Raw genomic sequence first — 25,805 nt, 5'->3', positions numbered from 1 at the left:
CTGGCACTAAACTAACATTTCCTCTGTTCATTAGTCATGTTTTGAGGCTTTACAAATAAATTCCATTTTGATTTTTTATTCACATAATGAATTTTTATTCACACCAAAAAATAGAAGATTTACTGCTATGCAATACTGTAATAATTGTATAAATATCATCACCATATTTGTGAATGTATATTAGACCCACCAGCTGACGTGTATTAGACGTGTGAGGTCGTTTGTTTACTCTTGAATATCGGCAAAAATTTAACATTTCCGCTACTTTGAGCTCAGTTTCAAGCCATTTCCAGTGCTAAAACCAATCAAAATCATCTCTATTTCTGTAATATGTCTTCCATTCTATCAAATGAGACCAAGAAATCGCAAATACAACTATAAAAAACATACGAAAAAACACTGCAAAGTTGCTGTTTTAATCAAAAAATCATGATTTCAGTTTTTTTTCTCTCATTATACACAGTGTGCTGCAGGATCTGTTTTATGTGGTGCACACATACCACATAGATGTATTCTCTCATATCTAGGCCCAAATGTACCACTCACAGTTTATCAGAGTGAGCTGAGCTCATGGCGTAGATCTACGGTTTGGACACTCACCATAAAGCCGTAGATCTACGGGACGGACCCTGAAAGGGTTATGCACCTGCTAGAATACTAGCTGAACGAACCCGTTGTCTGCTGAGATGTGACCTAGTTAATGATCAGTGTTGGCAGTGATGAGATACTGGAATAAATTGTAATGTACGAAATGACTAATATTTTTAAAGGTGTAACTGTGCCTAGTAGAGTCAAATAGACATATTGTGACTGTAATCCTGTGCTTTCTACCCTACAGTTTACAGGATGAGCTGCTTGTGCACAAACTAGCCGCTCAGGCAGTACAGTTTTTATTCAGAGTGTGGTATTTGTGAATTATTCTAGCCATGGTGTCCTCCCTTCTCCTCTTTATATACATGTGCGATTGTGTGTGCATACATCTGTGAGCGCATTTATATACCTTTATACGTGTGTGCATGTATTTGTATGTGTTTATATACATGTTTCCATGCTTATTAAGTATGTGCACGTGCGTGTGTATGCTTTTGTTCACCTAGTTGTGGTTGCAAGGGCCAAATATGAGTTTCAGTCGTCACTTTACATACGGGCACACACTATTCTTGACCTCATGGGCGCTGTTCATACCCACTCTTAAAACTGTGTACGAAGACTGCTTCCACCAGTTCCTGGTGTTTGTGTAGGCTCGTGGGTGTGCAAACAAGCAAGGAATGTAGTAGCAGTTGTAAGAGGTACTCACCAGGTCCTTGAGGGTACGTTTAGCCCCGGCCTGGACCAACACGGTAGCCACCTGGTCTACGCCCTCCACAGCCATAGCATAGTGGAGCGGTGTTCGTTCCAGCTTCAGGGAAACAAAGTTCTCAGACCTGTGCAACCCAATTGTCCTCAAGTATTTAAGTTATACCATGACTTAAGGAAATATCCCAAGCTTCAACTTACAAAAGCAGATAAAGTAAATGCGATAGTAATTGTGGACAAGGTAGATTATAGGGGGAAAATAAACATTAAGAAACAGGGAAACTCAGGCGCCTCTTAAAACTCACATTATCACCAATCATGAGCAACTGTGGGTAGCGGGAAGCAAGGAACTGCATAATTTCCTTCTCCTCGCAGAGGGTAGCGATGTGGAGAGACGTCCTTCCGTGGACATCCTTGGCCCGAACAATGTCCAGAGAGTCCGCTATATGTTGGACATGAGGCAGCGAACCTAGACGAATTGCCCTGTGAAGCCAGTTCCTTTTTTCCTGTCAAGAGGATTGCTTGATGTATTAGATTTAAATCTTATCGACTACCCGCGTCAGGAGGCATTTGTCCAGTTTCCTGACGAATTGCTAGCGCACTCAGCTCTCACACACTGAGGTCCTGAGTTCGATCCCCGGTGGAAACATTAGGACGTGTTTCCTTTAGACACCTGCTGTCCCTGTTCACTTATCAGTAAAATAGGTATCTGGGTGTTCGTAGACTGGTATGGGTCTCTTCCTGGAGGCAAAATTGACCTAATTTGCCCGAAATGCTCTGCATAACAAGGGACTTTCTATATAGTAGAATGTCATTGATGTCAGCTAGGCCTGTATACTCAGTACATGTACTTGTAGAATTATTATTATTAGTATAAGACAGCATATCACTTATATGCCACAACTCAAGGTTTCTTTAATTCTTAAAACAGGGTTTTAAGCTAATTTCAGTTTATATACACAGAGATACACACCAGTTGGTGTAAACACAGAATGATGCACACCTTTGTGTGTATACATTGAGAGAGACCTCTCTATGTATACATTGAGAGAGACCTCTCTGTATGTATACATTGAGAGATACACACCTCTGTTTATATACATTGAGAGAGAGATACACACAGAGATAAGCACTTGGTGTAAACACAGAATGATGCACACCTTTCTGTGTATATACATTGAGAGATACACCTTTCGGTGTATATACATTGAAAGATAGGCACCACTCTGTGTATATAACCTTCATTCTTGGTGGGACAGTGAGAGAAGTAAGTATAGTATTTCGTCTTTGTGTTCCGATTATCAGCAGTTATTAGCACCCAGTTTGCGTTAATGAACCGCATAACTCACCTCAAAGTTGCCAGCGGAACTGAGGAACTTGACGGTGTCCTCCTGGCCGTTTTGGTGAGCCACCTGGATGATGTTATACTCATTTTCATCCTCTTTATCCAGCAGGTTATCATAGCCGTCAATCAGCAGTTTCTTGAGCACCCCCACCTTACCTGTCATTGGTACACACCTAGGTGAGCTAATTAAGGTGTTACATGGGGAGTAAGGCAGATACAGAAAGTCCTCACTTAACGTCGTCGATACGTTGTTGGAAACTATGACATTAAGCGAAACGACGTATAACAAGGCCAATTTTACTACAGGCTAATTGATATGAACAAGAGTTAAGTTGCTAGGACAAGGGAGAGCCGAGAGGGGAGGGCAGCAGCAGTGCTGCAGACGACATGACTACGGAGTATGTCGCTCTGGGGTGCTATAAAGTCGTATATTTACTCTTATTATGGACATTTTTATTATTTTAAGTATCGCATATTTTTCAGAATTTAAGAAACACGTTACATATCATAAAAACCGAATACAAACAGCCATAAAGGAGGAAATTGACAATGGTAAAGCTGGGTAAGCCGTTGCGGCTTTTTTGTCGGCACTTGCATACTTATCTGTTATTTGTATGTTAGGTGGTTTTAAACGTTTCTTAAAACGTTCAAAGCAACCTCGACTTGCCACGAAGGTTTCACTTGCAGCACCACAACCCTGTTTTTTTTTCTTTAGATCTTCAAATAAACTTAAAGCTTTAATTTGTATGGAGAGTTACGCCGGTGCATGTCCTCCATCCAGATATTTAAAAATCTTTCCATATTTTCCATTCCTTTCCGGGAATTGATTCTTTTTCTCATCAACGTTATAACGAAACGATGTTAAGTGAGGACTTCCTGTTTCTCAGTGTTTCCTGCTTATGTGTATTTATGGATAGTATTCCATTTTTGTTAGGCACTGATTGTACACCATGAAATTCATCCTCTCTCCTATCCTATCAGTACTTATTCTTACGCTATTATTCTCTCTCTCTCTCTCTCTCTCTCTCTCTCTCTCTCTCTCTCTCTCTCTCTCTCTCTCTCTCTCTCTCTCTCTCTCTCTCTCTCTTTCCCTCTCTTTCCCTCCCTCCCTCTCTCTCACCTTGGGCAGCCTGGTTGATGACCCACTTGTCAATAGCTTTGACGTTCTCACTTAGTTTATGTTCCTCGGCCACGTCCCTCGGGGTTCGATACCGATCGTCCAGGTCCGCTAACGAACACCCGGATTCGTCAATGAGTCGGTAGAAGGCAGACTGTCCGTGTGGTCGTGAAGCCGCGAAGTGGAGAATACTCTGTCCGTTCTTGTCCTATGCGTAGCGGGAAACAAGATGGTGATGATGGTTGCTGTGATGGTAGGTATGGTGCTTGTGGTGGTGACGGTAGTGATGGTGACGATATTAGTAGTGGTGGGCTTGTTATAGTGGCGGCAGTGGTGGTAGTTGTAGTTGTGACAGAAGTAGTTTGTGTAGCTGTGGTTACAGAAGTAGGATGTGATTGTGGTAGTTGGAGTAGTGGTAGTATTTGTGATTGTAGTGGTGTTTATGGTAGTAGTAGTTGTTTTTGTATTAAGAGGATATAATGGTGGTACTGGTAGTAACTGTAGAAGTGGTAGTAATTTTGGTAGATGATTTAGTGATGGTGGTAGTTGTGGTAATGGTGGTAGCTGTGGCAGTAGTTGCGATGGTGGTTGTGGTCTTAGTGGTAGGAGTGGTGGCGGTAGTTGTGGTTGGGGTGGTGGTGATAGTTGCGGTTGGGGTGGTGGTGGTTGATATGGTTGGGGTGGTAATGGTAGTTGTGGTGGAAGTGACAGAGAGAGGCACTTACCCTGGTCTGTGGCTTGATGGTGGTTCCTCCTCCTCCTGTACTCTCCATTGCTGTCTTGAGGGCAATGCTGGAGTCTACTGACCTCTCTGACCCCGAGCTGCCCACCTTTGACCCATCCTACACCAACACACCACCACACGCCACACATGGTGGGTCAGGTTATACGTAGCGAGTCAGGACACGTAGTGGGTCAAGTCACAGGTAATAGGTCATTTCGGAGGTGGTGGATCAGGCCACAGGTGGTGGGTTGTAGTGCAGAGGAAAGGCGGTGAAAAGCCATTCGGCAAATTGTAGTGGATAAACAACTTAATAAAATGTTATACAGTATCTACAGTTGTATTGTATACAGTGCAATATATACTATTTACAGTTGTTTAACACATACAGAATAGTCTGATACATTATTTACATTATCGCTTAATTGCTCTTGGATAGCATAAACAGCTTAATCTGTTTACCTAAGAGCGAATTTTTCTTAGGTAATCTGAATAGTGAGAGACATGCAGAACAAACAGTAAGGGAATGAGGAAAGAGCTCTACGGGACTCCGCTTTTACGAGATCTGTATGTGATATCTCGAAGCTGTACCAGAAAAGTGAGAGATGCAAGAAGTGAGGATGAATGTTGGTATAAATCATGATAATAGATACCGACAAAATTAGTTGAAAAAGACACATGAGCAGACACTAAGACATGTCACTCACACCACTTTCCGCCTACATGTACTGTTATTTTAACCCCAGTTATGTTAGTGATCAAGGTTCCAGGAGCGAAACGCTTTTCAATAAACATGTCCAAATGTTTACGTGTCTTTTTAAACCAGGATGATGTTACTTGAAGGTTGTGTTTGTAGAGAGAGGAGACTCAGGTGAGAGATGTAAGGAAACACTCGTAGATCGTGTTTGTAGAGAGGAGACTCAGAAGGTCAGAGATGTAGATAAACACTCGTAGGAAGTGTTTGAAGAGAAAAATTCTGAGGAGGCAAAACAAAAAGTAGCGAAGATAATGAAAGATAAGTAACAAGAAACCATTTTTTTTAAGAAACATGAAACGCAGAAAAATAAGCTCGTAAAAATTAAAATTAGAATGAAATTTAACATGTTAAGCTAGTTCAAATATATTTTTTTTTAATGTACAAAAAACTTTTTTCTCAACTGACCTTGTAACTGTTTTTATTGTTGTTGTTTGTATACCTGTACGTGTACAGGCAGCAGGCCAGGTAAGAGATGGGGTCAGGGGGTCGAGCCTCATTAACCTCAGATAACCCATTGATGAGGGCGTCCCCGAGGGCTGCGACCAGAGGTCACGCACGGGATACAAGGTTACATTAGTTCACATTTGCTCGACGAGGTCACTTAAAGGCTCACACAAGGTTATACGAAGTCATGATCACTTAAGAGTGCTATTAGTAGTAGTAGTAGCAGTACACAAATAACCCGCGATGACGTTTCGGTCCGACTTGGACCATTTACAAAGTCACAGTATGACTTTGTAAATGGTCCAAGTCTGACCGAAACGTCGTCGTAAGCTCCTCTCTTCTATGTGCAGGTTATTTGTGTATCGTTCCAGTCACGGTATTGTGCCTTTTTTTTTATTTGTAGTAGTAGCGGCTTTTATTTTCATTATATTTTGGAAATACAGAATTTTAATAGTGCTAAAATTAATTTAAATCAGGAAATTTACTTTTAAATGATGCTCACTACATATTCTAGATATTAACCTGCTAAAGGATATGTGGCCGGTGAAAATTATACAGAGGAAATCCACGTCTTTTAGAGCATAACAAATTGATGTCAATCATATTTGTAACCGGAAGAAAGTGTTAGAATATCTTTTAATGTACGTATATACTTTTTTATCTGCTTTGTGGTGTTATTAAAACTGTGTTTATTGAAATTATATTCTCTTTGATGCTGTAAAAGTATTTTCTGAAGACCCTTCGAGTCATCAGTATGTTTAATTGTACCTCATTCATTGCTAACATTTTTAGCCAGTGGAAGGCCTCGGTCAGATGACCAAAAGCTCCAGCTGCGGGTCATCATATGACTCAGACCCGCACCAGGGAACACTTGTCCTGTTTCTTGACGATCGTTATAATGTAACATTACCGATAAGAAGATCAGTAAGACACATACACAACAGTTCGGTTTCTTTTCCGAATAAACAATTAGCCAGATAACCCGCACATAAGACAGAGAAGCTTACGACGGCGTTTGGTCCGATTTGAACCATCTGCAAATCAGTGAGGGAGCCAGTATGTTTAGGCGAAGGGGATAGCGACGGGAACACGAGAGGAAGAAAAAGTAGTAGTGGAAGCAGTAGAAGTAGTAGTGGTAATTGAAAGTAGGGAGAGCAGTTTTAGTGGAACAAGAGATGGAAAGGGAGTGAAGGGTAAATGGAGGCAAAAGTAGCAACAGTAGTAGAAATGGACTGGTAATCGTAGTAGTAGAAGTGGGTTCATTCAAAGGACAAGAAAAAGGGGCACTGCAGGAAAGCTAAAGACCCACAAGGAGTAGGACGAAAAACACAGGATGGAGGATTGAAGGACAGAACACACTCGGAAGAAGAAAGGAAAACAAAGAAAAAAAAATATGCAAGGAGAAGAGGCAGAGAGAGGAAGAAAAGAAAGGATCAGGTCAGGTCACGAGTGTTGTGAAGTTTGGAGCATTTGACAGTGTAATGAGAAAGGAAGGCATCAACAGAGACAAAGCCAAGACCTAGATTCATACAAGGAAGGTTGTGTATAAGGTAAGCTTCAACAAGACGGTGACTGTGAAGGTTAGAAGTAGGATAGGCAGTTTTATCAGAGGACCAATCACTACGATGATTGAGATCTCATGACAGAAAAGTGCATTATTGATGTAGCCAAGCCTAAAACTTTTGTGTGTGTGTGTTCTTTGAGTCTGTCAGAAAGAGAGCAACCAGTTTCCCCAAAGTATTGGAGAGGACAAGAGGAACATGAAAGAGAGTAAACACCAGGGACATGTATAGCAGGAGAGGTACTAACTAGATTACTGCGAAAGGTACCTCTCCTCCTGCTATAGATGCCCCTGGTGTCTACTTCATTCACCGTTCACTCCCTTTCCTTCTCTTGTGGCACTAAACCTTTCTCCCACCACTACTACTACTGCTTCCACTGCCAGCCTTACCACTACCACCACTATTATTTCTTCCTTTCTTGGTCCCATCCCTGTCCCCTCGCCTATGTATACTGGCTCCCTCACTCTTTTGTGTCAGTGTGACTTTGTAAATGCTCCAACTCGGACCTATGTGCTAAGGGACTAACAACCTTGAAAACTACTTCAAGGATGATGGACTGATCACATCATCTTTACCTTTCCACTGCTGCTGCTGTCTCCGTATTTAGCCACATCTGTATTCCACTGAAGAAGCTTACTATGTAGGCGAAATGTGTCGGAAATAAAGATACCTAACTGCTGCACATGCCTTATTCATCTATCTCTTCTTACTGTGAAGTACCTGCGGTTAATCAGTACAGCTTCTCCTTGAGATTGCCACTCATTACCTACTTAGACGTAAAACTACCCTGCTTTAGGCTCATTATGGGGGTCGGGTATTTTCATTACCCTGAGACTCACCGTGGGCCAAGTACTGCCCATCATCTGTCCACATTCCTGGGAAGTTTGAGTTGTTCGAGTTCTTACTAGCTCGGAGGGTCTCCTTGAGCCCCATACTTGGTTTCTGTTGTTTGGGTTCGTGTCTTTTCTGCATGGGGTATTCATCCTCTGATCCTTCCGAATCCCCGTCTGGAAAGATGATGAGATTAGATTGCTACTGAATTTCAGTTGCATGGCATTGAGTTAGAAGATAGAGTACCTACAATTGGTTAAACACTAAAATTCCTTTAATATATATATATATATATATATATATATATATATATATATATATATATATATATATATATATATATATATATATATATTCTTTTTCTTTTTTCAACACACTGGCCGTATCCCACCGAGGCGGGGTGGCCCAAAAGGAAAAACGAAAGTTGCTCCTTTTACATTTAGTAATATATACAGGAGAAGGGGTTACTAGCCCCTTTCTCCCGGTATTTTAGTCGCCTCTTACGACACGCATGGCTTACGGAGGAAGAATTATGTTCCACTTCCACTCTATATATATATATATATATATATATATATATATATATATATATATATATATATATATATATATATATATATATATATAACATCTCAGTTCACAGCAGAATTCGAACCTACACATTGTATCAGAGTACACAGTAATTTTGCCACTCGGCCAAATTCCAGGTAAGTGTGGACGCCTGGCCGAAATTAGACGGCCACTCCCATACCCTGGGACACCAGGCTAGTGATAAGTTATTTCATTAAATTCTGCAACATACAGTGAACTTCGAAAGAAATTTTGAAATGCTTAACAATTTGTAAACGGGCGAAATTATTTACGAATATTCTCTCTGTCTACAGCAGGATTCGAACCTGCACACGTGAAGGATTTTTCTCTCGTTTCTTTAATTTACATATATGCGGTTAACTACATGCTGGCTTTTATGTACAGCGGGAAAGGTGATTTTTTTTTCATTCTTTCCATTACCCCCCCCCCAACCCACATTAATTCTACTTTGACCAAAAGTGTTGTGTGGAACAGAATTCCAAAATCTCTGTGTATTTATATGTCGCCTAGTGGAGTTAATTTTTTTACGCTATAGGCTTTCCCTTTGGCAGTATTGGGATACTCCATTTTTTTTATATATTCTTTAGCGTTGGGTACAAAGCCTGTCATCGTATCTTATGATGTGATCGTGATTTTTCAGTGGAGATCATATGATCCAAAGCTCCTGTGATTGTCATCACTGATGTTAATACACGAGTCAGGAGAAATCTTCTCATTTCTCGTAACAAAATAGTCCAATCCCTTGTGAATGACAGTTCTGACTTGTGTTGTTCATACGTTCTTCAAAGCTGAATGTTCGTTCTAAACCAGGGTCTCAGTGACCACTTGAGGACACAAGTCAGTATCCAACTAATCCCCCATGACTACACAAATAATCCACGCTGAAAAAAATTGGCACTCTGATTCTAGTCTTTGTTGCTGTTGGGTAATAAGAGTTTTGACTAGATTGAGGCTAGTTGCCCACTGTTGTAGGTCGCATCCTAGGGAAGAGGATCGGAGGCTAGCTGAGATGTGTCAGGAAACAGGACAAGTATTTCCTGACGCGGGTTTTGGCCAGATGACCCGCCACTGGAGTCTCTGGTCAGCTGACCGATTGCTCAAAGACATGAGAAAAATGGCGTTATTTAAGGTAGAACTCGCATAGATTTCTTTTGATTTTATGTGCACTGAAAAATATGAAAGTTGAGAAACCACTTGAACTGAAAAAATCTGCATATTTCATCCTCGGAGACATTCAAATTTGCTGCTGATGGTCATGACTAAGACACTTGTCCAATTTCCTGACAAAACTTACCTAACCTAGCAAAGAATAAACTTAAATAAGATATAATGGATCATGTATATATTGAAGGCCAGGAGACACGTGCTGTTTCCTGACTAATATAACTTCTATTACATAAAGACAAATAGACACAAAACAGAGAACACGTTTTTATTACTACTATTCGTTCTGGGTAGAGCTTTATAGTCAATAATAAAGTTTAATAAAGCTTGGTATCTAACACATGCGTGACAGTAGTACGCCTGTACAAACAGTATGTGTATATATTCTACATAGTATATCTATATATATTCATATCTATATATATTCTACATAGTATATCTATATATATTCATGATGCACTAGATGCATGCAAGAACTCATATTAATGACAAACACGAAGACATGCAAGCAATAAAAATACAAAGTTAATCAATCACTGTTTTAGAGAAATCATTACTTTTGCCAGCACTGAATAATTGAAAAACTGAAATTTATAAGCATAATGTATATATACACCGAGACATAAGTATCTGTATACATGTATCTACACTGGGTGTGCGTATCTCAGTATATCTACACTGATGCTTGGGAAGAGGTGAATTGCCACCTTAATCACCAAGTGGAAATGGAAAGGTTTCAACATACCAGCAGTTGATGAGGAATATATAGTGGCTATCGTAAGGAAAAATGTATATCATACATATAGGTTTGGTAGGGACTAAGTTGTATGTGGTGTTGATGAGCAGATCTGCTGTGATCCTGACTACTAGATCAGGTGTGGCCTCGACCACCAAGTTTGATGTTTTGGTGAGGTCTTGTTGAGGTCTTATGTAGTCTTAAAGATAAGATCTAATGTAGTTCTGACCAGGTCTGGCTTAGTCATTGGGATGTTTGGTCTCGCCTCGTTCACCATTATCTCAGGCATGCACTGTTTTCTAGTGATTTTATGTTGATGGGTGATACCAATGATAAAATAATAATTTAAATAATATCATGCTAAAATAACTGCAAATTAGGAATGATAAATTTGTTATTGTAACACTAAATTCACATCTTACGTGAGGAAGATAAGCAACATAAAGATAGAATAAGCAAGGAAGAACCTGATCATGCCACATGAGTACTCATCCCACCTCGTGCACAATACTGACACTTACTTGTTCCTATACACATGTCTTGAGAATCCCCGGGACCCACAGGACTGGAGGAAGACTCCCCGGACCCATAGGACTGGAGGACCCACAGTACTGGACCCTCAGTACTGGGCCCCACAAGACTGGGCCCCACAGGACTGGAGGAAGACTCCCCGGACCCATAGGACTGGAGGACCCATAGTACTGGACCCTCAGTACTGGGCCCCACAAGACTGGGCCCCACAGGACTGGAGGAAGCTGGTTATATACAACTGGTCTGTCCAAACTCTACATTGCTGTTACTTCCTTCCGGGGTTCTACATTTCATATCTTTTGTTTGTGGAAATTAGCCACGGCTTATTTTTTTTTTTCTGTATATTTTTTTTCTCGATTGTCATAGAAACTCATTTATATAAACAAAGACATTTTTTAAAACATTAATGAATTTAATGGTTGCACACAGAGCTAGAATTTGTTTGTATGTATGTATTCATGTTGGTATACATGTGTGTATGTCGGTATACGTGTGTGTGCATATGTATTATCACATGTTGAGGAACTAAATGCTGAAGCAAGAATTTAATACTAGTATTTCCTAATGAAATGCTCCTAGTGTAGAATTTTCTAAATTATTTGTATGTAGAATTAAATTCAACCTTTAAGATATTTTAATTATTATTGTTACTATTGTTACATTAACCAAAAATTACTAAATTAGATATGAACTGTAGTAATATATGTGTAGCTAGAGTCTAAAATCTACTGTTATATATATTTGTTTTATGAGTTTATGAACGTATATCTTAATCTTATATATTTATAAAATCCTTTTTCTCGGGAACTGTTAATTTTTAAAGGGGTGGAGGGGTAAGCCAGTTGAAGGCCTCGGTCAGATGACTAAAAGTTCCAGCTGTGGGTCATTATCCAAGACCCGCGTCAGGAAACACTTGTCTTGTTTCCTGACAAACATTACCTAACCTCATACACGTTAATGTAAAATAATCTTGATAAGCAAGGACTAAATAATGCATCTTAAGCAAGAACAAGGAAGAAAATTATATTACTTTTAGATATATCTTTTTAATAACTTTTTCCCAGCAAAACTGGTATGAACAAATAATGTTGAAATACTTACAGATTTTATGATAATCGCTAAAAGTAATTATATTCTCTGTATGGTAATATTTTTAATTATCTCGTTTTGGACTTGTTAGCAATTTAATTAAAAATTATTTATACAAAAATATTGTAACATTTGTAGGTTTTTTTAAGTGGCATGATCAGGAAAATTAATGAAAACAGTAATTAAATTTGATTAAGCTTTTTAATTTTTGTTGAAATATAATAACATTGTTGCACTCAGACACTGTCAACAAAACAGAATGTTAAAAATAATAATAAAAACAATGGCTAATAAAAATGAAAGAAAGAGATTATGATAAATATTAAGAATTAATTATAACATAATAATAGAAATGGTTATGAGAATGATATTAATAATCATTATATTCCTAGTAAATACATTGAAACTCAGTACAATATTGTATATTAAACACTGAAGTTGTCAACTACGACAGCGCAAAATTTAATTCCACAATTAGCACACAAGTATTATTGCATGGAATATCCTAATATATAATATATATATATATATATATATATATATATATATATATATATATATATATCAACAGCACTGCGACTAGCCAAGGGCTCGAACCCATGTCGTTTTGGCCCGCCTCATGGTGAGCGAAAAATCACGTGACACACTAACCCACAGGACCACCAAATGGTCTTGAGGGTTAGAGCGTCATGTGATTTTCGCTCACCATGAGGCGGGCCGAAACGACATGGGTTCGAGTCCTTGGCTAGTCGCAGTGTGCGAGAAAGTAACACAAATGCAAAGAAAATCTCTATAGGGGTCGTATAAGGCATTCCTTGTGTTGTAATCAGTATTGTGTAGGTCAAACAGGTAGAGTTTGAGAAATATTAGCACAATTTTTAATACAAGAGGAAGTCAAGAAAGATATTCACTGATTCAACTGAAAGAACAACGGTATGTGACCCTTGTGGGTTTAGCGCTTAGTTTTGATTATAATCAACTGAAAGAAATATTCATTAATGTTTTATTCAGGTATTTTTTTGAGAACTTATTCATGACATATAGTTACTTGAAGTATGAATCAGTAATCAAAACTTAAGATATATTTATTTTTTGCGTATATATTTTGTAGAGTGACCCGAGTGCTTATTCGTCCATGGAAGATATATTCCTGTGAAATCAGACATTATGCTTGACTCACGAAATCGTAATGACACGATTACAAACTACGGTACGATTGGGATTAGAACTCATGGCGAGTCATAAAACTCCAGTGCGTAAGCACTTGCCATGAGTTCTAACCCCACCTGTACTGTAGTTCATTATGCTTGATTTTATTTTCGTTTTCACCCTCTAACACTATTTATTTCTTCAAACATGTAATCAAACTTCTACCTGTTCGACCTGTGAAAAATAAGACTCATGCGATGAACGGATTATACGCAGTTTCAGTATTTGGGCTATTTTTAATAAATATGTATTTTTACTGGGTTCTTGTAAGTAAAAGCTACATTAACATAAGTGTCTTTAGTGGGTGAACTACATCTATGTAGGTCCTGTTGAAAGATAATATTAGGTTCCTATCTACATCAGCTTTTGTTACTAAATATTTTCTTATTGTTGTGACAGTGAGATCATCTGACTATTTGAGGTTTTTACCTCTCCACAATAAGTGTCAGGGGTCCAAGACTGTTCAGCTGCCTCCCAGCATACATAAGGGGGATTATCAATAGACCTCTGGCTGTCTTCAAAGAGGGAGTTGAACAGACACCTGAAGTCAGTATCTGACCAACCAAGCTATGGCTCGTACGTTGGTGTGCGTGTGACCAACAGTAACAGCTTGGTTCATCAGGCTCTGATCCACCAAGAGGCCAGGTCATGGACCGGGGCGCGGGGGCGTTGACCCCCGAAACACCATCCTGGTATACTCCCAGAACTGGGTGTTGGGTTATTACAGGTGAAGCATTTCAATTACACGAGGGTCATTAAAGACCCTATTTAACATTTGCACCACCAGTCAAGGATAATTTAATCCTTATGAATATATATATATATATATATATATATATATATATATATATATATATATATATATATATATATATATATATATATATATATACACCTCATGGCATGTACACTGAATATTCTGGATTATATTATGTATTTGCTTTTAGTAACATGAATGCACATACATATACTTTGATGTAATAGTTGAAATAACAGTGGACATACATATATATTATACAGTATTTATTTATTTTTCCATAAACCACTTCATATGGGCTGCCTTCAACAGTTTCGGTATCTGATATGGGCAGCCTATTGTCACCTTATTTCAAATTAATAGGAACTAAATTGTCCAGACTAGTCAAGAACACATTACTATCAAAAGCTGATGGCCAAAAAGTATTGTATTCTTATCTATTGTATAACCCTATTTTTTTATTTTAACGATACTAAATTTTTTATTCAAAATATTCCATATAATGATCAGCTTACACAGGGAAGAACGAACTCCCCATTGACCAGTCCAAGATTCTCTTTAGTCTATATTAAAATAATATGAATGTTTTCTTCGTTTATAATACACTGCGGGTAGTCGGAGGATCGAACCCGTGTTGTTTTAACTCGCCTCATGCCAGCAAAAATTCACGACGCTCTGAACAACTCGACCTTAACACTCCTACACACAACTTCAGCCTAGCGAACTAGACTTGCTTCAACTTGTATGGACATACCATGGTGTGGTTGCCTCAGAGCTCATTTCATTCTGCTCCCACTCAATACCACTTGTTAAGTAAAAGGACACAAGTGCAACTAATGTAACATTTTATTGTGGCAACGTTTCGCTCTCCAGGAGCTTTGTCAAGCCGTAACGGCTTGACAAATCTCCTGGAGAGCGAAACGTTGCCACAATAAAATGTCACATTAGTTGCACTTGTGTCCTTTTACTTTACATATTGTCGGTAATTCTACCAGCATTATTACAATACCACTTGTTCGTGGTTACAATAATAGGTGTATTGCTTGTGGAGGCTAATACTCCAAACGGGGAGTAGAATGAAATTAACTTTGAGGCAACCACACCATCATATGTTTTCGCAACTTGAAGCAAGCCTAGTTTGCTAGGCTCAAGTTGTTTGTAGGATTGTATGGTCCAGTTGAGCATCGTGAATTTTCGCTCGCATGAAGCGGGCTAAAACAAACATGGGTTCGATCCTCCGGCTAGCCGCAGTGTTGTTATTGATTAAATATCACTTGTTTGTGGTTACAGTAATTATATATATATATATATATATATATATATATATATATATATATATATATATATATATATATATATATATATATATATATATATATATATATATATATAATGTGTGTGTGTGTGTGTGTGCCGAATAGGCAGAACTTGCGATCTTGGCTTAAATAGCAACGCTCATCTTGCCATATAGGACAAGTGAAAATTTGTGTATGCAATAATTTCGCCAAAATCATTCTGAACCTAACGAAAAAAATATATTTCACTGTGTTTGTTTACTGTTAAATTATTGTAAAGAAATCTAAAATATATTTAGTTGGGTTAGGCTAAAATAAATTGTTCTTGTTATAATAAGGTTAGGTAAGTTTTCTAAGTTCCTTTTGGTGCAAAATTATAAATTTTTACATCAACATTAATGAAAAAAAATATCTTTAAACGTATAAGAGAAAATTTTAGAAAGGACTTAATTTTAAATGAGTTCTTGCTAATTGACCAGTTTTACATATTCGGCACGACATATATATATATATATATATATATATATATATATATATATATACACACACACACATACACACACACACACAGTCATCAATAATATGAAAAATACTTCTGGACTATAAGGGACATTGAATAACATTGAAAAATTGATATGTTAAATTTAATATCTGCTTCTCTTCAACCTGTTTTAAATACAGGGAAAATTAGCTAGATTTTGGTCATCATAATTTGTTTTTATAAGTTTCAAAGGCCCTAGTTTTAGTAGTAGTACTACATCAAAAATTTTTGAGATACGTTAGTCTCTGATGGAGCCTAGTTAAGCTACTCGGGCTGACAAGTGTGCCTATTAAGGTAATCGATGTTCCCAACTGTAATATACATCTGTACATTTTATTAGTGTGTATTGTAACAAGGCATACTCATACACTACAGCAGAAAAAGCCTTGATAATGCAAAGGAAAAGTTTTGTTTTTAGTCTATTACTGTACTCTCGTTTTTTGTAATAATACGTAACACTGGTCTCTCTATTATTTACCATTTTTATGTTTTATGACAGGCTTGATATTCTGTGAGCTAATGAAGGTGTTGCTGTACCTTACTCTGTGTACATAGCGTAGCAGCCTTCCATCTTCAACAATCACTTGGAAGTTAGGATGGCATTTTGTCTCCAACCAGGGAGGATGCGAGTGGCTGCTCTGTCTCCATTAACATAGCTTCACACTCATACTTAGTAGTGAATGGACTTAGTGTTTGTCCAGTTTTGTCTGATTTGGAGTTTGATTGTCTTGTTGGTCCCTATACACTGCATTTTTATCCTTTGACTTAAATTGTACCGCCACACACACGACTGTGTGTCGTATGTTTGTGAGAGTATACTTGTTAGTCTTAAGATTTTTGTATAATGTATATTTCATAACATTAATCTGTCGGTTAACTTACATTTGGCATATGGGACGTAAATTTATAATTGACTTTTTTATATAGGTTAATATTCTTGCACAAGTTGGATTTATTCAGTAAATATAGATGTATATTACATTTTCTGTTTATCAGATCCCTAGCCTGGTGAATAAGAGTTTTGGTTTAAAATCGTAAAATTGCTTGCCTGCAACAGGCTCTGGTTTGGAAATAGAGGCAAGCATGTTGCACACCAACTGTCTGACAGCTGGTGAAGCCACAACACATCGGGTAAGGGTGGTGGTGGTTTAACCATAACTGAACATTATGTAGAAAGAACACTGTTAGCTACCAACACCTGGAATGAAGGGTAGTGTTTGCTTGGGTAAAAATGTTTGGATCCGGTAAGAGTGTGAAGCTTAACCAACGGGTGTCAGGTTCAGCTCACAGACCCACGGCGACTGGAGCTCTCCAATGATGCCTCCAGGCGAATAATCTCCTGAACACCATCGAACATCTCCTGCAGAGCCTCAATCTCCGTCAATCCGAGACGCCGCCGATTTGAAATGTCGAAGGTGAAGTCCTTAGTTTCCGAATGTTCTCCTGAGGTGCCACGAACCTGCAGGTTGTATTTGTTGGCCGTGGATTCCAAACGATGAGTGTCGCGACCCAAGCGAGGCAGACGAATGTGGACTGAAGCTCGGATCGCTGAACCTAAGTTGGTGGGGCAGAAGTTGAGGAACCCAAGACGCTGGGAGAAGCTGAAGGGAAGGCGGTCTCCGAGAGTTGTGACAGCACGGACGAAGCGGTCATACACCTGGCCGAGGTCTGCGCCTTCCTGCATGGAAATGATGCGCATGTGGTCTTCCTCGTTAACCCACACCACCAGCGTATTGTCAGAGTTAAGGAAAATGCCACGGCCGTTCGCCCAGAAGCGGCAGGCTCCAGCAGCTTCCAGGAACCGGTCACCTTGCTTGAAGAGCAGGTGAGCTTCCAGCAGCTCCTCTTGCTCTTGCGGAGACAGCTTGCTTATCGGCCTGTAGTAGCCTGCAAGGTCCCCGTCCAAGTTATCCAGGGCCCTCTCTATGTCCTGCTCCAGCTCAGTGTACTGCTCGTTGGTCAGGAGTGGGTTGAATGGGTATCCCTCCAGTGAGCGGGCACACCGCACCCGCGTCGACACCACGTATTTGCCCTCGTCAACGAGGCTGCCCAGGGAATTTGAAAAGCCGAAGTCAATTCCAGGGTGCATGTCACTTGGACCAAACCCGCCATGGTACTCGTCAATCACTGGGTCGAATAGGTCACTAAATATGGTATAGGACTCTGCGTCAGGAGCATAGATCCCTATGTTAGAGTCTGGATTAGCCAGTCCGGACTTTATGACGTCCAAGAGATTGGCTCCGTTAGGGGTAACACGACGTTTGAGTTTCTCGAAGACGTCAGGAGTGAGATACTTCTTCAGCATCGAGTGGCTCTGCATAGCTTTCAGCTTCTTGTATTCCTGTTCGATTTTCTCCAGTGTCTCCTGGTCGACTGTCTCCCCGCCGTCCTCTTCCCCGCCGTAGACACTGAAGCCTGCTGTAGGACAACCCAGAGTGGAGGGAGATCACACACGTTATTACTACTTGAAGGCTCAGGAAAGGAAGTGCGCCACTACATAATATGAAAGGGAGCATCGAGTAATTCCTCGTGCTTCAGTGGGGTAACATTCATGCATCTTACTGGAGGAAGAGAAACACGCATACATCTCGTCCCACTGGAGAGGGGGTGTGATGCACTCCGGAGAACCTTGGAGCTGGAGTATGACCCACCTCAGGCGTGCAATTTGAGGCTTCTTCTGCCATCACTGCGCACACGATCATGCATCATCAACACCTATGGTGACAAACACAACGACGAGAACAACATATAAGGTACATGCATGGGTACAGAGTGGTGGGGGAAACACAAAATAGTCAAGGTGAGGTTAACACACGCACAAATAGGTGACACAGGTGAGGTGTTAAACAATAGACGAATTATGGGCGTGAGTGCTGGAACTGATGGGCGTGGGTGCTGGGACTGATGGGCGTGAGTGTTGGGATTGATGGGCGTGAGTGCTGGGACTGATGGAGTGACATTGTTCCCCTATGTTAGTGACCGGTGTGAACTATCATAAACCATACCCCCGGTCGGGATTGAACCCGCGGTCATAGAGTCTCAAAACTCCATCATTGCTGGTGTTACACGGGTGTTGGTGGGTGCGTACATGAGTGGCTGGAAAATGTGTAGGTTTGAGGGGCTGTGCTCGGGGAAATGCAATTTAAAGGCAGTTGTAATGAGAGAGACAAAGTGGACACAAAGATAACATTATTGAGAATCTGACTACAATAACAGAACAGTGGAAAACATTCACTCAGGATAAGTGATGACACTAGAAAACATCGTACTGGACGACTGATGATACTTAATAAGACTGACATTAATAAAGAGGAAAACATCACCAAACTGAGAGTTTAAAACTATATATTTTTTAAATACACACACACACACACACACATATATATATATATATATATATATATATATATATATATATATATATATATATATATATATATATATATATATATATATATATATATACTTATAACTCCTACATACAACTAAAAATTTTTAAATCCTTCAGATGCTGCAAAGAAAATTATTGACGATTTTTTTTTTGAGATATAAATTATTAGCATCTTCGAATATTATGATTTAAAATTGTTTCTTCTTGATACTCTGGTACTCTCCCGGCCCGGGTCTTTTTCAGAGTGATCATGTGCGTATGTGATCATGTGCGTATGTGTTCATGTGCGTATGTGATCATGTATGTGTTCATGTGCGTATGTGATCATGTGCGTATGTGATCATGTGCGTATGTGATCATGTGCGTATCTAATCATGTGTTCATGTGCGTATGTGCTCATGTATATGTGTTCATGTGTGTGTTCATGTAGGTTCGTAAGGTTCAAGTTACATCATCATTCTTGCATTCCAGGAAAAGCTCTAAACGCGTACGTCAAACATCGCCTGAGGGGTGAAAGGTAATCCTCCTTGATCCAAGGGTAGGGCAGCTCCTCCTCCTTGGAACAAGAGCCCTTCATCAAACACCAGTCAGCACTTGGAGTTTCTTTGATAATGATGAGGGCTCTTAATCCAAGGAATTAGAGATGTGCTCCCCTTCCTCGGATTGAACCTGATTGCCTTACATTTCCCCATGCGTTGTATGATCATTACGTATTATGCAGTGGAATACAAGCAGTGTTAAAATACTAACATTATTATTATCATTATTATTATTTATTATTAATTATTATTACTGTAGTTGTTGATAATGTTTTTCAAACACATCAATAATCTCAGCATAAGGTTCAGGATTACATGGAATTAGGGATGTGCCAAAGTATCGGTATCGGCCATTTTTACGGTATCGGTATCGGTTAAAAAAAGCAGCCGATACCAGGTGATACTTTTTAAAATATTAATATTATTACATGTGTGATTAAAAGTATCAACATTAATACTCTAACGAATGTGAGGGTTACACACACACAGGTGGGGTATGTGTAACCCTCAAATTCGTGAGGCGAGTATACACACTATCAACAAGTACCTTTACCAAGCAGTAACACAAGAGACCAAGTAATGAGTAATAACATTATCAACTCAGAGAAATTAATTTATTTAATATTTAACCTTCCTGTCTTATTTAATATCCACTGTGTAATAAACATTCCCTTATATATTGAACACTGTTATTATGTTAAAAATAAATAATATAGGAAAAGTGTCGGTACTGGTATCGGCCGAAAACTGGGTATCAGTATTGGCAAAAATTTTGTTATCGTCCTATCCCTACTTTAAAAATATCTGGAACAGGTGAAGCTGATAGTAATATACAACTCTGCGTCAAACAACAGGAGACTTAGTCAAGTATATAGCAGAACAATCCGTATGTTAAATGTAATAAGCTTTTATGCCGCGTTACGGTTGATGCCTGTAACAACGCAGGAAGGAAAACAAGACTGATTCAAAACATGATCCTGGAAAATTTCACACACAAGTATATAAAGTGGAAGAATTGGAACTCCTACTATGGGGCACCTGAAGGATAAAAACTATTGGAATCAGCTAAGAGTAGATGTCTTCTATGGGATTACAAACTTTTCATTGTTATCAATAACTCTGAAGAGTTGTTCGTCCAGGATAACCCAGCAAAGCCAGTCAGTGTACCTTAATTCCATTGGAGATCCTTCTGTTCTCTCTCTACAAACATGATACGCACAAAAAGTCGACTACCACCCAGGTATCTGTTTACTTCTAGATGAAGAGAGGGCTTCCTCAGTCATTGGACTGTAAGCGGATAATCTACTGAACCCGAAGAAGACTCACTGAGCCCTTGTCACAGGGTACCCCTACCATTTGGCTGTAAACGGTACATAACTTTTGCAAACTCTGCCACTCATTCGGGAGCCACTGCCGGGTCACCCCGGCCAAGACCCATCCTGGCAAAGCTACCTGAACATGAGTAAGTTTAAAGAGACGTGCCCACGTGCCTCGTCTCCCAGATAATTGAACCCAAATCATCGTGTTTTTCAACAAATGAGTATGCCACTGAGCACTCAAGAATGAAGGGAGATGATCCGGCTAGGCTAGAGCGAGTGGTCTTTCAAAATGAGGCAGGTATAGGAGGGATTACTCAGGGAGCTACCTTAAGAGTAACCACAGTAGTGCTAACACGCAGGCAGAGGGAGAGAGAGAGAGATAGGAGACCTAGAGGCTAACACATAGACAAAGGAACTTTGACAGAGGGAGTTCCTACTTGGGAAAACAATAAAGCACTATCATGTGAAATTATAAAACACACACACAGCCAGGAACTATGAATCGACCCCTGCAACCACAAATAGGCGAGTACACACATCCAGACACATAAATAATTAGAACTCAGAAACATACAAACAAGTACAAACACATGCTAAACACACTCCCAAACACGCACAAATACACTGACACTAGCAATCTCTCACGAGTGTTCAGCTGTAAGACAGTAATACCACAACATGCACTTAAGTGCCTCACTATGCACTCATCCCAGCACCTTTAAAAGTCTGGTTTCGTGCATTTTTGGACTTGAATGATGGTCTTGCGGAGTGCAACACAAGTGTAAGTGCATGACACACCACATGCTGCTCTAAGCATATTTGTGAGTGAAGATTTTTGACACAGGTTTCTGTCATAAGATGACCCGTTCAGTGATGCCAGGACTCTGTCGGGCACCGCAAGACTGTGTCTCATGGCACGTGAAGGTGGGTTAGCCCGGTGGTCCATGGTGGCCCAGGGCAGCAGTGATCACTGGCTCACCCGTGCCGGACTCAGTGGTTTATGGTGGACCACGGCATTGACCGCTGGCTTACCCGTGCTGTACTCAGTTTTTTAGTGGACCACGGCATCATTGACCACTGACTTACTCGTGCTGGACTCAGTGGTTTATAGTGGACCACGGCATCATTAACCACTTGCTTACATATGGTGGACTCAGTGGTTTATAGTGAACCACGCAATCATTGACCACTGGCCTACTCGTGCTGGACGTAGTGGTCTATAGTGGACTACGGCAGCAATGACCTTTGCTGCTGGTCGTATGAAGTCTTCCCAGTGTCAGACCATCACAGCACAAGACTTTTACATCAATTATTACTTGCAAATGATTATGAATATCCTGTAGAGTGTTTGTTGGAGGAAGATGAGATTAGAGAGTCCGGGAAACTCAAGAGGAACACTTATTGCCTGAGAGGTGGCCACGAGAAGCCCGCTGATTGGTTGTGAAGTGAGCTCCTAACGTTCTCTGATTGGCTGATGCAAGACCCAACGAAAAGAGCTGATTCACTGGCGTTGTGATTGGCTGCTGGAACCATAATCCCATTCTCCTCCTCTCTGGCACATGGCGAATTATTTTCTCTCTCTTTCTCTTGTTATACTGATTCTCTGGCATTTCTCTCTCCTTCTTTCCTCCCTTCGACTGCAGTTTCACCCGCTGCTCTCTCTTCTCCCTTTCTGGTTTCACTGCTTCACACACACTTATATTTACTGCGTTCTCCACTTCTCCTTTTCTCAGCAGTTCTTTCTCCACCATCATTCGTCTGGGGTACTTGCGTTTATTCCGTTTTCTTTGCTTATTCTTTTTTCTTCGTTTACTGTGTCTCACTTTAGTGGTTCTTCGTCTCTTTCTTTGCTTATTCTTCTGTCTAATCTTCTTCATCTTTCTCCTCTTCCTTTTACGCTTGTTTCGTTTGGTAGCGTTTTTGTTTGTTTGTCTCTGTTTTTGGCATTTGGTTGTCGCAATTTTCCTGGTTTCCTTGTTTTTGTTTTCTTCCAGTTTTCTTTTACTTGTTTGGTTGCTTTGTCCACTCTTATATGTCTCCCATTTATTATTATTCGCTCTTGTTTTCTTGTTTCTAATGTTTTTTTCGAATGTTCGTGCCTGTGTTTTACACTCTTTCGTTTTCTTGTATCCTCTGTGTTTTCCTCTTATTGTCTTTATTGTTTCTTTATTATTAACTTTATTGTGTCTTCCTTTTGGATTTTCTTTATTAAACAAAAAAAAAAAAAGAGTTCAAGATTTAACTACTAACATTTTTCATGTTAATTATACACTATTATTATTATTATTATTATTATTATTATTATTATTATTATTATTATTATTATTATTGCTAGCAGTAGTAATAGTAGTAGTATTAGCGCGCGTGAGCACACACACACACACACACACACACACACACACACACACACACACACACACACACACACACACACACACACACACACACGACATATAAAATACTGCGTGGAATAGACAAGGTGGACAAGGACAGGATGTTCCAGGGAGGGGACACAGAAACAAGAGGCCACAATTGGAAGTTGAAGACACAGATGAGTCAGAGAGATAGTAGGAAGTATTTCTTCAGTCATAGAGTTGTAAGGCAGTGGAATAGCCTAGAAAATGACGTAGTGGAGGCAGGAACCATACACAGTTTTAAGACGAGGTTTGATAAAGCTCATGGAGCGGGGAGAGAGAGGGCCTAGTAGCAACCGGTGAAGAGGCGGGGCCAGGAGCTAGGACTCGACCCCTGCAACCACAAATAGGTGAATACACACACGGGGATTGTCCTACGAAGAAAGCTTGAGGGAAATCGGCCTGACGACACTGGAGGACAGGAGGGTCAGGGGAGACATGATAACGACATATAAAATACTGCGCGGAATAGACAAGGTGGACAAAGACAGGATGTTCCAGAGATGGGACACAGACACAAGAGGTCACAATTGGAAGTTGAAGACTCAGATGAATCGAAGGGATGTTAGGAAATATTTCTTCAGTCATAGAGTAGTCAAGTCGTGGAATAGTCTAGAAAGTGAAGTAGTGGAGGCAGGAACCATACATAGTTTTAAGGCGAGGTATGATAAAGCTCATGGAGCAGGGAGAGAGAGGACCTAGTAGCAATCAGTGAAGAGGCAGGGCCAGGAGCTATGAATCGACCCCTGCAACCACAAATAGGTGAGTACACACACACACACACACACACACACACACACACACACACACACACACACACACACATATTGCCAGACTCACACATACACTCCCCCCCTCCCCCACCGACATCTCCCTCTTTCACCCTCCCCCTCCCCACCTCTCCCTCACCCACTTACCCACTTGCTTCACTCTCCTTCCCACTCCCCCTCCCCACCACTCTCCCATATAGCCACAGTTCCTCCTCTACCTCCCCCCCCCCACACTCTGACATATACAATACTAACCTAACATACAGAATTACATAGGTTTCCCACTCTGAGGCAATCAGGATAAAACAAAAATGGGTTGCCAGAGAGCAACAAGAAAACCCAAGGGACAGGAGGAGGAAACTGCAAAGGAAGATTGGACAGCAGAGCTCACAAAAAGGGAACAAGAATGGGAAAAGAAACTAGAAGAACTTAGCATGAGAATGGAAGAGAGGATAGACATGGAAAGCAGGAAGTGGGAGGTGAAAGTCAAAGCAGCAGAGGCCAGGATACAGAGTTTAGAAGAGGAACTGGAATATCTGAAACAGCCTAAAGAACTAAAGCACATTATGGGATTGACAACAGAGACCACTACCTCAGCCACAAATAAGGGGACTGTAGGGAAAGGAGGAGCAAAACTGCATGTAGAAGCTCTATCAGTGGAGACTGTAGTAAATGAAAGAGCTAAGCTATATGTGGAGGCCCTAAAAGACCACAACAGAGCCCAGGGAAAGCCGAGAAGGGAAAATGACAGGCCACTGAGCCCATGTACAGTAGCTAGTGAAACTGAAGAAAGGAAAGCTGCAATGGAGGAAATCAAATTGAATGAGGGGATACACAGGGATATGCAGTGGGAGAATGAAAGGGTGAGGTCAGTCTTTGTGTATGGGCTACAGGAAGTTGAAGGGGAAACATATGAAGCAAGAAAACAAGGGGAAAAAAAAGCAATTGAAAGCATCATGAAAGTAATCGGAGAAGACGACATGACCCAGCTGGAAAATTTTCGGAGAATAGGGGGGTTTGTAAAAAAAAGAAACCGGCCAGTGAAAGTGACCTTCAAGGCAGAATCGACTCGGAACAGGATACTGCAGGAAAAAGCACGATTAAGGGACATGCCGGGATACAGGAAGGTGTATCTCGACCGCGACAGAACACAAGACGATAGGCGGAAACTGAGAGAGATGGTACAAAGGCGAAAGGAGGAAAGAGAGGGGATGGAGAAGATAGACAGGAGATCCCAGACATAGGAAGATCAAATACAACCTCCCTCACAGCTTCCTATAGAAGCCTCCCAACCAGGTCAACCCCAGTGCAGCCAAACACTCTAAACCACAACACCCATGCCATATCCAATGCCCCCACCCACTACATTACAAACTCCACCCCCAC

The 25,805-nt window shown here is 40.2% G+C and overlaps 3 protein-coding genes across 3 annotated transcripts in view; 1 reads left to right on the top strand and 2 right to left on the bottom strand.

Annotated features, from left to right (window-relative positions):
* The window catches only part of LOC128698488 (uncharacterized), a 5,403-nt gene extending 2,798 nt beyond the window's left edge, over positions 1-2,605 (bottom strand). The window contains exons 1-2 of the mRNA XM_053790708.2: positions 1,602-2,605; positions 1,298-1,399 (exon numbers count right to left, since the gene is read on the bottom strand). Of these exons, the coding sequence (XP_053646683.1) occupies positions 1,298-1,399; positions 1,602-1,652 (153 nt within the window). The 5' untranslated portion in view covers positions 1,653-2,605. The remainder of the gene's footprint in view (positions 1-1,297; positions 1,400-1,601) is intronic.
* LOC128698486 (uncharacterized) overlaps positions 1-25,805 on the top strand; it is a 145,625-nt gene that overhangs the window by 9,549 nt on the left and 110,271 nt on the right. The gene's annotated exons all lie outside the window — the stretch shown is intronic.
* LOC128698483 (uncharacterized) overlaps positions 15,581-25,805 on the bottom strand; it is a 64,257-nt gene continuing 54,032 nt past the window's right edge. The window contains exon 19 of the mRNA XM_070104027.1: positions 15,581-18,404. Coding sequence (XP_069960128.1) covers positions 17,266-18,404 — 1,139 coding nt within the window. The 3' untranslated portion in view covers positions 15,581-17,265. The remainder of the gene's footprint in view (positions 18,405-25,805) is intronic.

Source organism: Cherax quadricarinatus, chromosome 88, assembly GCF_038502225.1.
Source record: "Cherax quadricarinatus isolate ZL_2023a chromosome 88, ASM3850222v1, whole genome shotgun sequence".
Classification (NCBI taxonomy): domain Eukaryota; kingdom Metazoa; phylum Arthropoda; class Malacostraca; order Decapoda; family Parastacidae; genus Cherax; species Cherax quadricarinatus.
Note: the sequence above shows the minus strand (reverse complement) of the source record. Positions and strands in the feature narration are given on the sequence as shown.